The following is a 15,848-nucleotide window of genomic DNA, read 5'->3' as shown; positions in this document are numbered from 1 at the left end:
TGGGGCGGCCGGCGCTGGCCGCCTCCCGCCAGCCCTCCGCGTGCCGGGGCTCCGCGGAACACAAAGCGCGCGACGGGCCGGGCCGGGCCCGTGCAGGGGCGCGCGCGGAGGCACCGGCCCGCCGCCGCCGGCGGAGCAAGGGCAGCGCCCGCGCCGCCCGCCCCCGGAACCTCGGCGCGCAGGCGGAACCTCGGCGCGCAGGCGGGCGGGGCGCGCGCCGCGGCGGAGCCGTTTGGGCGTCGGACCGCCGTGCCACGTCTGAGGAGCGCGGCCGGAGGCCAGGCCGGGCCGCTCGCCGCCGGGGAGCACCGCGGGGTCCGCCGCTGCTGCCGCCGCCGCCATGGTAGGCGGGGGGCGAAGGGGGAGGTCAGCCCAGGCCCGGCTCTGTGGGGCGGCCGCCGGAGGGGCTCCGGGCCGCCCTGCCCCTCCCCGCGGCGCCCGTGGGAGCAGGAGGGAGAGGCGGCGGGGGCAGCGGGGCGGAGGGCCGGCCGTGTCCCCGCTGCTCGGCCCGAGCGCGGCCGGGTTCGGCCTCCCTGGCCGGGGAGCCCGCGTCGCGCCTGGGCACGGCACCAGGTGCACGGCGCCCGGCTGCCGCCTCATGGCAGCCCCGGCCGGCGCCTGCTGCTCCGGCGCCCCGCGGGGCCCCGAGCCCGTCCCGGGGCTGGCGTGCCGCGAGGCGGGCCCTCCGCCGGCGGCCGCGCCTTGCCCTCTCAGCCGGCAGGCTGCGAGGTGCGGTGTGCTTGTTCTTGTCTCTCCTCCTCCCCCCGCAGGTCTCGGTCATCAACACGGTGGACACCTCTCACGAGGACATGATAGTAAGTGTGCGGGGGCTGCCCGTTAGCACCGGCACCCGCGCCGCCTCAGCGGCGCCCTCGCCGGCTTTCACAGAACTGCCGTCTGGCGCTTCGTCAGGGGGGTGAAGAGTGTCGTGTAGATGCCTGTATGAAATGTGGGATATTGGACGTTTGATATGAGGTGGAGAACGCCGTCTGAAATTCTGATAGCGCTATTTTGTACTGTGTGGACAGGAAAATGTAGCTACCAGGGCAAGGAGAAATGATTTAAAACTTTAATTTTCATGCCTAGGCTTGTTTTTGCTCATTTCTATGAAGCAATATGCTGTCCTGTGTATACTAAACGGTACGGAACTTCAGCAGATGAAACTCATTTTCCTTTATATGGATGTTTCCGGGAGCAGATGTGTAGCTACGGGTAGGAGGAAACATTTCAAAAGTAATTTGTAGAAGCAAGGAGCCCAGTTAAATAATGATGTCTCAAATATAAATGAGAGGCCAGTACTCTTACATCCACTTTCCATATTAAACAAAAATACATCACTGGTCAAGGCTTTGCAGTCAGCGGCACTAATTTCCTGTCCTCTCCTGAAAATGCTGTGCGTTACTGCTCTGAATTCCTTAGATTACTTCTGCGTAACATTTGTATAGTTGGGGAAAACAGCAGTTGGGGAAATAATGACTTATGTGGTTTGTCTGGATTGTTTAAAAACCATCCTTTTTAACCTGTCATGCTGGGACTCGGTCAGCTGTTCACAACTCTTACAGCTACTTTTAAAATGTTCTAAGACTTGTTAGCAAAGCAGAGCTCGCACGCGCTGACAGCAGCTTTTCCGTCGCCTTGCAGCACGATGCTCAGATGGATTACTATGGCACCCGGCTGGCGACCTGTTCTTCAGACAGATCCGTGAAAATCTTTGATGTTCGGAATGGAGGGCAAATCCTCATTGCGGACCTGAGAGGGTAAAGTGTCGTAAGCAGAAGATTTTAATCTGTGGAAATCTTTAATATTTTGTCATTTTGCCCCTTGGTAACATAAGATGCATGGTAGATTCCTCCAAGGTAATAATTACTATGGCTGGTTGTTGCTAAGCAGCTCTTCAGGGCTGGGGGGGGCAGTTAGAAATAACACGGGGACTTTTTCATTCTTTAAATACTTGACACCTATAATTTTCAAGAATTAAACTCACAATCTTAATTGCTAATATAAGGATAAATGTTTGGAATTGTTTTCGATGACAATGGCTTTGTCTGACAGTCCTGTATGCTGTTTTTCATCTCAGCGTTACTCATATTCTTCATATCACTGCATTAATCACTTACAGAACACCGATTTACAGTAATGATGGCTGTGAAACAGCCGCCACTGGAATGGGTTTCTCTCAGCTTTTCCAAATAGCGTTGTTTCTTGCAGGCATGAAGGTCCCGTGTGGCAGGTTGCCTGGGCTCATCCTATGTACGGAAATATCCTGGCTTCCTGTTCCTATGACAGGAAGGTTATTATCTGGAAGGAGGAAAACGGCACTTGGGAAAAGACATACGAGTACACAGGGCATGATTCCTCAGGTGCGTGGGGTCTGGAGCTGGGAAGTGAGACTGGGGATATGAGAGGATTCAGAAAGGTTGGAATAAATCCATCGGTGTTAAGGAAGAAAGCCTTTATCAGACAGACAGGGATAAATTAATGGAGAGACAGTAAGTCTATTCAGCATAAACAGAACATTTATGTAATATCATATTGCTGGATAATCTGTCCCGATTCATACAATGTTTGCATAGGAGCTGTTTTACACACAAATCAGCTTTACAAGATGGTAGGGTACTGAATTCTCGAGGAAAATATTGTGTGTATCCACTGCAGGAAGAAAGGAAAAAGGTGGATTTTAGCATGCTGCATTTTGTTTTACAATGGAAATTGTTTTGTTCAGATGATTGGTCCTCCTACATGCAGATCTGAGAAGACTCCAGCTTTGTTTTGTTGCTAATCTAGACTTATGCCTGCCACTCAGCTTTTGTTCTAGAGTCAGCGGTACTCTTCCCTCTTGCAAGGGATAGTCAGAGTTTTTAATCTCTCATTAGGAGTGCTCTTTTGGTGTTCTCCTTGTAAAAGGGTGCCAAAAATAAAGGCAGTTTCCCGTCATTCAGTAAACAATGTTAATTGACTGGCTTTGCTGAAAATCAGGAATGCTGACTCTTTCTTAGCTTTCAACGCTGCTCACTTTTAATGACTATCCCACTAATATTAGTCAGTGAATCGCTTAGCCAATGTTAGGTCGTCACTGTGTTGTAATCCAGTCTGTCTCACCCTTCACAGTGAATTCTGTCTGCTGGGCACCACACGACTATGGATTGATCCTGGCCTGCGGGAGCTCTGACGGGGCCATTTCGTTATTGAGCTACACGGGCGACGGGCAATGGGAAGTCAAAAAGATCAGCAATGCACATACGGTAAGTCAGTTCCTTTGGAGCAGTACAGGGTTCTTGGAGAACAGATAAGCACCGAGCTGATGCCTCAAAGAACTTGTAGACTAGATAAATACTGAAATACAATGAAATGATGTGAAACATTTTCCAGAATCAAGAATAACTTGTTTTAAATTAATCCAGAGTGGGAAGGTATACTTTGTAGTCATTAAAACGAAGTAGAAAACAAGACATGTGAAGGTTACTAAACAGTGCTGATAATACTTGTTTATTAAGCATTCTTGTTAAACGTAGTGCTGGAAGTTACCTGGTAGGAAATGGCTTTGGTACTAAGAACACCTGTACAAACTGACTGTAAATAAACGGAAGCTGGAAAAACTGCAGGACTCATGTTTTTCCCAAAACAGTGGAGATTTTTGCTTCAGCAGAACTTGATAAGCTAATGGCAGTGGCTCTCAATAAAAGGAAATTGGGCTCCAGACCCGCAGGTTCCTTCTACTCCTGCATTCCTAAATCTTAGCAACTGTGTATGTCTTGTGTCTTTTCAGTTTATATCTGTCTGCACTGTTTACATATCCAAGATGATATTTGCACATAAACCAGTTACTTAGCTACCTAAGGCTTTCTGAATAAGTGCCTTATTGAGACTAGACTGTATCTGGATTTCTTATTCATCCTATATCCATCCAGCATTGTGCAAGACTCCTCTTTTCCTGAGATGGGCTTATTCCTCTTCCCCCTGCCAAGAGAGAGTATGCTAGGTGTCCTTTTCCCCCACAGCAGCTTTTACTTATTTATTTAAAGTAAGCAACTTTTAGTAATGATATTTTCTCATTAAATAGATTGGATGTAATGCAGTTAGCTGGGCTCCTGCTGTTGTACCAGGAAGCCTTATAGAACAACCATCTGGTCAAAAACCAAACTACATCAAAAGATTTGCATCTGGTGGCTGTGACAACCTTGTCAAGATCTGGAAGTAAGTGCTCTTTTGCCAGACATAAGAACGTATAAAACTTGATATCCTTTATAGTCTTTGAATGTCCCTGTTAGTATCTCAGGTAATATTTTCAGCACCTCTATGCTTTCATCTTTGAATTATTGTTTTAAAGAAGTGCTTTAAAAATGGAAACAACTTAGCGATGTACAATATCGCTCACATGGTTATAGCAATTTGTGTCAGCCCCGCTTAATCTTATCTTGGAAAGTGGCTTTCTAATTGTCTCCGATTACCTCCGTCACTTGGACAACAGCAGATTTCTGTACAGTAACTGAAGATCAAATACTCGTTGCCTATGCTACTTTCTGTCCCCTGGAAGGGATTTTGTCAGTTCAAGGCATAGAGTTTTTTGGGGAAGAGTGGGAAACGCTTGTGCTTTGTATTGTCTGGATAAACTGGAAGTCTGAAAGCTACAAAACCAAAGCCTTCCAGAAGAGGAGATGAGAAATATGACTGGCTGCTGCTGCCACCCTTCTGACTGTATAAATGTGTTTTCAGGGAAGAAGATGGTCAGTGGAAAGAAGAGCAGAAGCTGGAGGCCCATAGTGACTGGGTTCGAGATGTAGCCTGGGCTCCATCCATAGGTTTGCCAACAAGCACCATTGCTAGCTGCTCACAGGTGAGGCTTCTGTTGGAGTGACAGAGGGAGGCTCTCAATGCCCTCCCTTCCATTTACTAGAGAAAAGGGGAAGGAAGTAAAGGAACAGTAAGGACAGAACTACTGTACCAGGTCCTCTTGGCAATCCCTTGCTATATCTGGGTCTGTGCAGAAGAGCCTTTGATTCCTGCTTCTTCCAACCTCAGAAGCCCAGTGGAAACATTTCTGGACAAAGGTTTGCATGTGTGTGGTTCTGTACCAAAGACTATCTTATATTTTGAAAATCATGAGCAGGATGGCTTCACTGTGAGGAAGACGTTGAAACTAAAGTTGTATTTTTAACGTGTCTGGATCAGATTCACTGAACTTCCAGCTAAAAATACTGTTTTCTAATAACTGGCATTCTTAATCAGCTCTGATGTCCTCAACCTTCATATTGACTGTAGTGTTCTTGCTGCTAATAATTCTGCACATGTGGTGGGGGTTTTTTTGGGTTTTTTTAATAGCAAGAAGGCTACTCAGTAGGCAGCTAACTTGTTATCATGTGACTGAAAAGCAAAATCTCATTCTGGGGAAAAATTCAGCTGACATATATATGTATTTTGGGACCTCTTCTCTGGTGTTAGCAAGTCACCTTTTGCACGTAGTTTTTCTCATCAGAAAGCTGTACTCCTGTCTTGCTTTTAGCTATAGTAAGAAAACAGCTCCTTTGCTGTGTTGAGCAAAAATGCCTGTAAATACATCTAGGGTTCGTATCGGAGCTGTGATTTGGAAACGTAGCTGTAAGTGCAATCGAGGTTGTTTTTTCTGTGGTCCAACCACCTCGGTCTGCTTGCTTTTGTAGGATGGTAGAGTGTTTATCTGGACATGCGATGATGCCTCTGGAAATTCATGGTCACCAAAGCTGCTGCACAAGTTCAATGATGTTGTCTGGCATGTGAGTTGGTCCATTACTGCAAACATTCTTGCAGTGTCTGGAGGAGACAATAAAGTGAGTACTGCTGCCTTGGCTTTTACCTGCATGCCATATTTTCAGAAGAGCTGAGATGAGACAGTCTGTTGTCACTTTTGTTTAGGACTGTTGTAGATTCTCTTTTGCTGCAATGCTGAATTTCTTTCTTTCAACACATCAAAAAGGGAGGAAGACCCTAACCTTTGGCAAACTACCTGCACTGCATTCTTAGTCCTTACAGGAGATTAGAAATGCAGGATTAACTTTATTTTGTAGGGTACTAACAGCAGAATTCACATATTCTCCCTTTACCACCGGATAATTATTCGGTATACAGCAACAAATAACTTGATACTTGGAACAACACTGCAACACTTGAATTCTGTAACTGTAGACTGTCACTAAACTAGTGATGTGATGGTTGCAAGGAAATGGGAAACTGAGAACGTATTAAGGCTGAAATGTCTTCCTGATCTGTTTTTGAGGTCACGCTATGGAAGGAATCAGTAGACGGACTGTGGGCATGTATCAGCGATGTCAACAAGGGCCAAGGAGGGGTGTCTGCCGTCACAGAGGGGCAGCAGAACGAGCAGTGATGCATGAGTGAATGTCCCACCTGCAACAAGTGATCACTATACCTGATTTGCAATGTTTCTTGAACCGGATGAGAACTGATTTTATCTAAACTGGACATGAACATGGGAAACAACGATTATCCAATTTTATGAGCACTCTATAACTATTATTGGGAGGCTAGAATATGTTGATAATCAGCCTTAATTGACATTCCCTTAAATTTAAGGTAAAGAGCATAGCAAAGTACTGTGCCTTATACTACTCCTTGATGCTGCAGAAATTGTACCCTGCTTTTCTGGTTTAGGGATCAAATTTAATTGGATATGCTGTGGTCAGACTTCAAGCCCTTGAGTAGGAACAGGAGGCGGCCATCATACTGGTGAGGTGGGAACTCCTTTGTGCAAGGGGACAAATGCTCTGTCCCTTCAAAGGCCAGAACTTTGTTTCCAGTGAGGGGAAGGGCTGGTGGAGTTTTCAGCGTTAGATGATGGCATGCTAGCTCACCCTTCCGGTAGTAGTGAAGTGGTGCCTAGATCTTCCTGAAAATAATGTGCTTGGATATGTGAAAGTCTCTGTGCTTTCCTGAAGATGAAAAGGAGTAGTGGAATGCATATGTCTTTTGCTTTACAATAATCTCAAACTTGGTTATTTAACCAACATCAATAAATCAAACCATAATTTGAAGGTTTTTTTTTTTTAGCCATACTTCTGTACTGTACCTCAGGTATTTTTTTGTTGAGATACCAACAGAATAAAGTCCTATTGGTTAAAGCCTGGGGTGCTGTATTTAATAATTTTTTCACAAGGGCTTTGTCAAGGCTGTCTACAGTCTACCTTCTGTCAAGCCACAGTCATGTTGTCCTCCCATCCATGGTATTAGCTTTGTAATAGCTGGGCAGGTATTAGTCCACTAGAAACTAACACTGTATATAGTGTAAGAAAGAACAAATTTTTGCCTTCAGTTGAACTTGTACTTGCCTGAAGTACAATGGCACAGACTAGGCTCAAGCCAACCACATTTCAGTATGTCTTCAGCGTAAAGCTAAAGCGCTCTTCCTCTCCAAGAGGGAAAGTACTTAAAGGTCACATTTGCCCTTTACTCTTCAGTTGCATTGAAGCAACACAACAACTGACAGCCTTCCACCTTCACCAAGGTAGCGGTTCCTAGGCACAGTCTTTGTTTTGGCATAGTCAAGATAATATACCGCCTTTTCTAGAAAAACAAACCTCATTTTATGATAGTTATCTGTACTTGCCAAATAATAGCCTAGTTGCTCTCACAGAAACACATACATGAATTATCTTTCTGTATACCAACAGAAGTATGCAACATTTCTGTTCTTGTTTAAATACACTGTAGCCTTACCCAAAAAAATGAATCGACTCATCTAGAAATTAGCATTACGCTCAAACAGTTCCATGTCAAATTATACAGCAAAGCACTCTTTTCTTTCAAGCTGTTTTCCGTTTCTAGATCATAATCTAGATCATAATTCCGTTTCTAAGATCATAATCATAACTGCTAAGCTGAACAGGCAGCCTTTCATTCCCAGTACCATACCCACTTGTTCTTCTTTGATACAGATTACCTGGTCATTTAAGAGCGCTTTGGGTTGGCTTTAACTTCTGTGGAAACTATACAAACCTGAAATCAAGCACATCATTACCTCCAATAAAAAGGCTCAAAAATGAAACCTCATTCTTAGTTAGCTTTTACCACACTTCATTCTAAGTAATAAGAACGCTAACTTGTACAGAAGACAAGTTTTTGCCTGTGGGGGTATTAGGTTCCACAATTCACCCTATTAAAAAGTTATCCTTATATTTTATGTGTTTTAATACTTAAGAATTCAAACCTACTTAGCAGCAAGGCCCAGTTCAGCCTGTTATCCCTTCCTACTTAAGATGAAATGTATTAAAATTGTTTCAAGTACTTAAGATGAAATGTATTAAAATTGTTTCAAGTAATGATCAAAGTATCCCCAACAATTACAATTGATAAAAATTATTCAAGAGTTACACAGTTTATTCAAGAGTTACACAGTTTATTCATTGCAAATACAACAGTTTCTTCATTGCAAATACAAGTATTAGGCGAAAGTTTTTCAGTTGCTCTTGAGGATAAGCTTCATGGTTTTGGATTGCTAATCCTCTCCTCATACTTGGGGTCAGGACTGGGGGAAAGAAAGAAAGAAAAAGAATATACTCAACATAAGTTTCACACTGAAGAACTTAAAATTGCTACTCAGTCTGATGAATGCCCACGTGGTCTCTCCTGTGCCCACAGTGCACCATCGTTCTTCTCTTTCACTGTCTAGCCTGAGAAGAAAAGTGTGCGTCTTGTCATGACTCAAAGGAGTTTCCACATAAGAAATAAAGTTTATTGTTTAATCTGCATTGTTAAGTTTATGAAGTTTCTGGCATGTCTCCTACTAATACACGGGTAACTAGGCTGTCTTTAATGGCAAATGTGGTCACTTGAAACTAAGAAAACAAACAAAAACCACAGCAGTTGCCACACTGTTTGGTACAACAGCCTATCTAAATTCATATCCTACGCTTCTGTTTTCCTCACTACTTTGGAGTGCTGACAGAAGTAAAGCAGAAGATGCTGATCCAATAGCAAGCTCCTGGAAGCTACAGGGGACCTATGTCCCTGTCCTGTTGGGAATCCAGAAATAGCTTGATCCTAGGGCCGGCCCAGAACACAACACAGTGTGCTATGAAAATGCAAGGGGCTTCTGCTTCCTTATTGTTTCTGGTAGGATCCAGAAGCTCTGCCTGCTTTCTTTGTGCTAGCGGGTATTTTTATTAACAAGCCCTCAGATAAAAGCCAAGTTGAAGATGATTAACTCTATCAGAGTTTCTAAACCTAGCTTTGTTGCTAGAGGGGTTTTTGACCCATCACCTCCATTTGTTTTCAGCTCCCTTATCACAGTTACTAGCTTCCTCAGTTTTACCAATTCAGCTGATCCCAGATACATTTAAGAAGTGATTTTCTTTTAATACTTGGATCATTTCACAAATCTGATTTACAGCATGACTGCACAATATTTGAAATAATCAAACAGAAAGCCACAACATGAGACACAGAAAGAGGAAAGCTCTTAAGTCATGTTTGTTTGCAGAAGAAAACAAAATGGAACTGCATGCCCAAATAAAACTAGTTTTCCAGCTCCACAGATATGCTAAAGATACAGAATCTTATTTGGCCAGAGCACAGTTAAGATGGTTATAAATGGCTTCATGTTACATTTTCTCCAACAGCAAATCTGATTTAACTAAATTCCTCCTCATCTTCCCATCTTTGCATATTTCCCATGCCTACCTGAATCCTACTACTGGAAGCTTGTGGGGCTGCCGTGTAAAATGGATCCTACAAATTAGCTATGTTGTTCAAGGTAAAGTAGAATACAAGCAACAGAAGTTGCAAATTTGTCATCCTTCATCATATATTCCTTCTTTTCTCCTACTCTTTCTCCTACTCTTTCTCAAGTTGGAAAAAAAATAATTCCCAATTTCTCTTCATGGGATTTTTCTAGACCTTCAGCCATTGCTACTAATCTCCACTGAAGTTTTAAAAATTTGTTAACATTCCACTTTTAGAGTAATGGAAGCCAAGTTTCCTAGGTATCATTTCAATTTCAGTCTTCCAGCAAAAGATGACAAAAATCTGATAAAACAGAACCTGGGAGAGAATACAGAAGAGAGGGAACGTACTTAAAGGCAAAAATGAGAAACATAGCTGTCACCACAGGTCAGGAATAAAGCTCAACTTCTCCATTTCTGTTATACCACCTCAGATAATAAAAAGGGTTTGGCGCTTTTCGTTTTTGAAAAAATACGTGTTACAGCTATTAATTAATTTTTAAAAAGAACAATGTTAATGCCACAGGAAAAAAGGAAACTCTCACTTCAATCCCTACACAATTTCATTATACATAAAAATATGTGCAGCAACAGATCTATGCACTGTTTTCACTTTTTTGTTGATTTTGTTATCTTACAAGCAGGCCAGGTTTCCAAGGCATTTAAATACATATCAGATTGCATTTCCAGGAATATTATAGCACAGAACAAATATTCCACTCTCTATATAAAGTGCTTCAGACAGCAGCTGTTTGGTGCAGCCCCGAAACTAACCAGGTAAAGTTTCACAGCATTTTCAGCTTTTGCCGGTTTTCCTGTGTAATTCCTCTCCACTAACCTGTCTGTTCCAGTTACTATATCTTAGTTATAGAAGAAAACACTGTAAGCAATAATCTCTTTTGGACAGGATATTTTTAAATTTAGCATATAAAAATTATGTTTGCTTTATACATCCATCTTTAGAAATAACTTCAAGTCATTCAAGTCAGGAGAAAGATTTGCACTGGATCTGGATTGAATAAATACAGAGATTGTAAAATATGTTTAATTTTTCAACCTATGCTTTCAGGTTTGACATCCTGCCTCACAAAGATAATCATGTTTCTCAGAGGTACTCTGCTGGGAATTATTCTTTACAGCATCCTCTGGACAGAAACTACTCTGGCTGGCTCTAGTTTTTTAAGCCCTGAATATAAAAGAATGCAGGTAAAAAAATTCAGAAAAATACTTTCTCAAGATTGTCCTCATCTATAAGTCCTTAAAACCAATAATCTTTACAGCATTCAGAGAAGATTTTTGAAGATTTATTTCCTGGAAGAAGGAGTTAGTTATTCCAGAGAACTTCTGTAACAAACCATTAGGATTATAGTCATACTATGAGAATATGTATCTAATCTTATTCACTAAGAATTACTAATCTGAAAAAGAAGAACAATTGAAGAGAAAGCATTCATTTAAATAATTTGTTGGCATCTTCTTTGTAAATTAACTGTAAGGTGCTTGTTCTTTAAGGAACCCTTAAACCAAATTCCTATTAAAGTGCATGCAGCAATGGCAGTACAATTATTATAGACCTACATATCATACATAGATAAGTGTACAATGTCTTCAGCTAATTTGTTGCATCTGTGTTAATTATGGGTTCTAATTTCCCCACTACAAACTAGTTTGATTAAGGAAAGAATATATAGATGTTATTTTGCTTGCTTTCTAGCAACAAAAGGATCCAAAAAAACCCACAGCACAATTACATCGTCGAGGCACAGAAGGCTTTTGGGATACAGATGAAGCAGGAGCAGAAGATGACAGTAACAGTATTGAAATTAAGGTTTGTATTTTTTGTTCTTGCTCACGTACAAGTTTAAGGGGTGGGGTTGGGTAATACAATTTCTGTCACAGGAGGCAGTACAAATTAAAACTACAATCATTTTTAACTTGAAAGGCAAGTAGGAAAGGGCACATGAAAACTGCCAGCATTGATGGTATGAAATGATTTAAAATCAGCAGCAGTAATTCAGGTCACAATCTCCTATTTAGGATTCACTTACATTTCAGAACTGACATACAATAATGAGAGGTTTTTTGTGAAGTTTTCTTTCCTCCAGTTTATTATGCAGTTTGGTCTGCAGTAGCTGTACACCCTGTTTCTGAGATTTTGATTACATGTCTCAGCACTAATAAGCAAATAAATGGAATAACTTTTTATACCTCTTGCTTATCATCATTCCCATGAATAAAATTAACTTGCAGTGTCCTTGTCCAGAACTTGTCTGTTAAACTCTGTCTTTTAATGTTTTTATAGTTTAATGTTCCCTTTGAAATCGGTGTCAAGATAACAGAAGAAGAGTATCAAGAATATGGACAAGCACTGGAGAAGATGCTAGGGGACATGCTTGAAGAGAACACTAAAGGTACTGCCAACCAAGTCATAAGAGCAGAGCTTTTAAAAAAAAGAAAAACAAACAAAAAACCAAAAAAAACCCAACCAAACATCAACACCATAAACCAAACAACTTTTGTCATCTAATTTGTCATGCAAGACATTCACAGCAGCATTTCAGAAGTGATTGGGACTAAGTTACCACTAAGAGAATCACTGAAGTATCTGCTGTTCAGAAACTGCTAGTTGAACTTTGAAGAATCACATTAAAGTATATTAGGCAGAAGGAGAAGGCTTGCTTTCCTTACGTGACCAATCTTTTTTTACCCCTTGCCCTCAAACCCCAGCATTTCCCTTTTTTTCTCAGCTAAGACCTTCAAAATTTTCATGGTGAAAAGTATTAAAAACATTATTATAACCAAGATAGTTCTAGCAGATTCACTGATAACTAAAGTCCTAATGGGAGTTCAACTCCCACCACGTGCTGTCTGGTTTTTACCTTTACATCCTGTCATGCTTTATTTGTACTCACCCATGTTAAGCTGATCTTTATGAATCTTCTATTTTAATGTTTATGTCAGTCTTAGTATCTGCGTTACACATTCCAACTACAAATCACTTCATGCTTCTGCTTTCACCCTGCTTTTTGGGCTTCCAAGACTTCCCCCAAGGTCCTCTCTCTGTTTTCCTCTGAATTCCTTCTGAAGGGCTACTTCTATGGCCATTACACAAATAAGTCTTCTGCATATGTGCCCATACAGAATGTAAGTATGTGAAAGCCACCTTATCTTTTGCCTTCGGTTGAACACTTGTAGAACTTTTAGACAGATTATCAAAACAGGATTTTCAGAAAAATATTAAGACTATCAATCAAAATAATTACCAAAATAATCTTTATCTTTTGTCTTTTTAGAAACTCGGATGAAAAACTGAGGCAAGATGAAGGACAGACAGCAATAGATGGCCTGATTTGTTTTAAATTTTACTTTAAAATGAAATTACTACTGATTTCAAAACTCTAAAGAAGAAAGAAGTATGTGAACCTGAGCAGTTTGCCCTGACAGACACTGGAACAGATTATCTTTTAAGGAAGAATACAGCCTAGAGCGAAAAATAATAAAGGGCAAGGTTAATCACAGGCTGACATATAGGCTTATTTTCTTATTTTATCTCTATTCCTTAGTAAATATAGTGATTATTCTAAATTATGTGTTTGAAGGCTATAAGAGTCCTTTCTAAAACTGGTGGAAACCTCTTCTTACACTTCTATACAAATCCATAATAAAGAATAAAGCTTATGCTGAAACTGCAATTACTTGTGGGGTTGGTTTTTGTTTGTTTATTTAAGAGTAGCTGAAACTAGATAGTTCATGTAATAAACTACACAAACTAGATGGACAAGGACTCAACTTTCAGTTGAGTTTAACTGCCAAGGGATTTGTTAATATGGATCTTATCAAGGAAACCATCTAATATCTCTTTCAGTTAAAAAAAAAAAAAAAAAAAAAATCACATTTCCAGTTAGCTTGCTTGGATTCAGAACCATATCCACGCTGGTGCATACATCAGAGGTACAGGTAATTTTTCATGCCTTCAAATGCACAAACCAGTATGCTCCAATGTAGTAGATGTTCTTTTCTGTACCTCAGCCCAGATGGACGTCTGATAATCCATGAACGTTTTCTGTAATTTCCTCTTGAAGACATTTATAAAGTACTCTTTAACAGGCTAAGGCGATAAATGTAAATAAAACTACAATTTTGGTTAGACATGTTCTCTTTTCCTGTCACAGACTTAATCACCTAAATCAAAGTGATCCCTTTGATGCCACTAGCACCATCTTGTGCTATACTCCACCAGAAGGCAAATGAGAATTAGAAGTGAAGGGTGAAGCTGATTAAAAAGGAGTAAACAATTCTAAACTAAAGCAAGACTAGCCCAGGGTAAGTATGTGGACACGTACTTTTGAAACCTGCAGAAGTGTTATAAAAGGGAAGAGTCAGAAAGAGCACTGAAGTTGCATTTATTATGCTGAACTCCAATCATCCACAACAGATCTACTGCTTGTGTTATTTTTATACTTAATATTTTCCAAGCATATTCCATGGAAACAGTCAGCCAATAAGCTGCCCAACAGTACAGGAAGAAAACTGTCAGCCAGAGATACTACATAAATCCTTTCTTAAAATAAGAAGCACTGTAGTTAGGATCGCTGTTTCTAGAATTCTGACAGAGTTGTGCAGGATACAGTCTACTCACCAAGAAGAAAAAAGTATGGCTAAGCCAGTTTACAGAATAAAAATTAAGGCACGGGCTATTATGCTGTGTTGCTTATCCAGCTTACTGAGCAGAACGTTCTAAGGTTGTCTTAAAATTAAAAAAAAAAAAAAAAAAAAAAGGGCAACACAAAAAAACCCAACAGCATTTCCTAGTGATCTAGAGAAAAAAAAAACAAACTTTGGACCTATAAATGTGTGCAGTATTTTCTCCTTTGCAGATATGACATCAACCTCAAGAGGGCAGTACAACCTAGTAGTGCACAACGATCATAAGGACAAAACGGGTCTCGGGTGCTTTCTAACGTGCCCAGTAGAAACCGATGCTCCCTATTTTCTTCCAAGTATTCTGCTCAGAAAGGTTTTTTTGTACAGTCTCTCTTGCTTTGGAGGCAGAAGAATAAACGGGCAAAGCAGTGAATTCCACAGACCTGCTCCAGGAATGGTTCTGTGACACTGCAGCTGCCAGTAAAGCAATGCCTGAAGACCAAAGCACTGGACTAGCATGATTACAACTCGACTGCATCCACGACTTCTCTGGGCAACCTGCTGCAGTGTCTCACCACCCTCACCATAAAAAAAAAAAAAAATAAAAAAATCTTCCTTGTATCTAATGTAAATCTCCCCTCTTTTAGTTTAAAACCATTACCCCCTGTCCTATCACCACATCCACAGAAGGCAGTTAGCATCTGACTCCCAATTTCAACAGTTTAAACTGTCTAATATATTAAAGGATCCTTGCATAGTGAGGCAGAAGTGATTTAGTTCAGTATTTCTGGTGTATAATTATTTGTCCATCTCTAGACTTCCCTTAAAAGTATGTGTACATCATGGAATACATGTCATTTTCAACGCAAAACTCACTCTTAAGTACCAACTATTCAGGAGACTTTTTCCAATTAAAACTTCATACCAAATTTGATTTGCTCTAGCATCTCTTTTTATTTGAGTTGCAAACCAAATGGAAAAAAGAATCAAAATTTCAATAAAACACTTTCAAGAACAGTAAGTTGCATAATTATCAGAATTAGCTGGCACACAGATATTTAGGTTGGCATCAGTGAACTACACTAGCATCAATCACTGAAAAATTCCTAAATGTCTTCTTTTTGCCCATATTGACATGAGTTGTTTTTTTTTTTAAAAAAAAAAGCAACCTCAGCTCTCACTGTGATTATACTGCTCAGGAAGTGCTCATGTGGTACAATTTGCACGGATACAGAAAAATAAAATATCCTATGTTACTCCTACGACATCTGCTCTAGGATTCTTCCAAAACAACTATGCAATCTATTTGAAAAAATAAGCTAGATCTCAACCCTCTGACAACAGTACAGATAACTTCAAAACCAGCACTCTCGTTATCTTATTTCTGAGCAATGACATTGACGTGAAAACATCTAACAAAAGCTGGGTAATTACCTGGGTATTCACGACAACTGGTTGTCCTAACCCAAATACTGCATACAACAAATGGCAAGA

The 15,848-nt window shown here is 40.9% G+C and overlaps 2 protein-coding genes across 3 annotated transcripts; both read left to right on the top strand.

Moving 5' to 3' along the window:
- The first annotated feature begins 227 nt into the window (after positions 1 to 227).
- Positions 228 to 7,025, top strand: SEC13 (SEC13 homolog, nuclear pore and COPII coat complex component). Its single transcript, XM_082322204.1, has 9 exons — positions 228 to 343; positions 771 to 815; positions 1,642 to 1,757; positions 2,209 to 2,360; positions 3,109 to 3,242; positions 4,061 to 4,194; positions 4,714 to 4,834; positions 5,658 to 5,804; positions 6,251 to 7,025. Exons 1-9 carry the CDS (start codon positions 341 to 343, stop codon positions 6,359 to 6,361), a joined length of 963 nt encoding a protein of 320 aa, XP_082178330.1. The 5' UTR covers positions 228 to 340; the 3' UTR covers positions 6,362 to 7,025.
- Positions 7,026 to 7,132: 107 nt separating this feature from the next.
- On the top strand, positions 7,133 to 13,056 carry GHRL (ghrelin and obestatin prepropeptide). 2 transcript variants are annotated; one of them, XM_082322205.1, is made up of 5 exons: positions 7,133 to 9,742; positions 10,780 to 10,916; positions 11,425 to 11,538; positions 12,013 to 12,121; positions 13,004 to 13,056. In XM_082322205.1, the coding sequence occupies exons 1-5, from the start codon at positions 9,580 to 9,582 to the stop codon at positions 13,021 to 13,023; spliced, it is 543 nt and encodes a 180-aa protein (XP_082178331.1). In that variant the 5' UTR covers positions 7,133 to 9,579; the 3' UTR covers positions 13,024 to 13,056. The 2 variants fall into 2 exon arrangements, with proteins under 2 accessions (XP_082178331.1, XP_082178332.1); XM_082322206.1 differs by having other exon boundaries at positions 9,689 to 10,487.
- Positions 13,057 to 15,848: the final 2,792 nt, after the last annotated feature.

Source organism: Platalea leucorodia (assembly GCF_965183815.1).
Source record: "Platalea leucorodia genome assembly, chromosome: 9".
NCBI classification, from domain to species: Eukaryota; Metazoa; Chordata; class Aves; order Pelecaniformes; family Threskiornithidae; genus Platalea; species Platalea leucorodia.
This window is presented reverse-complemented; position numbering and strand designations above follow the sequence as displayed.

Excerpts from the sequence above, each read along its gene's own strand:
- SEC13 (XM_082322204.1), top strand. Across the intron at positions 816-1,641 it reads CCTCTCACGAGGACATGATA|CACGATGCTCAGATGGATTA; the intron begins GTAAGTGTGCGG and ends GTCGCCTTGCAG. Across the intron at positions 3,243-4,060 it reads AGATCAGCAATGCACATACG|ATTGGATGTAATGCAGTTAG; the intron begins GTAAGTCAGTTC and ends CTCATTAAATAG.
- GHRL (XM_082322205.1), top strand. The coding sequence starts at position 9,580 with ATGGCTTCATGTTACATTTTCTCCAACAGCAAATCTGATTTAACTAAA. Across the intron at positions 9,743-10,779 it reads AATTAGCTATGTTGTTCAAG|GTTTGACATCCTGCCTCACA; the intron begins GTAAAGTAGAAT and ends CTATGCTTTCAG. Across the intron at positions 10,917-11,424 it reads CTGAATATAAAAGAATGCAG|CAACAAAAGGATCCAAAAAA; the intron begins GTAAAAAAATTC and ends CTTGCTTTCTAG.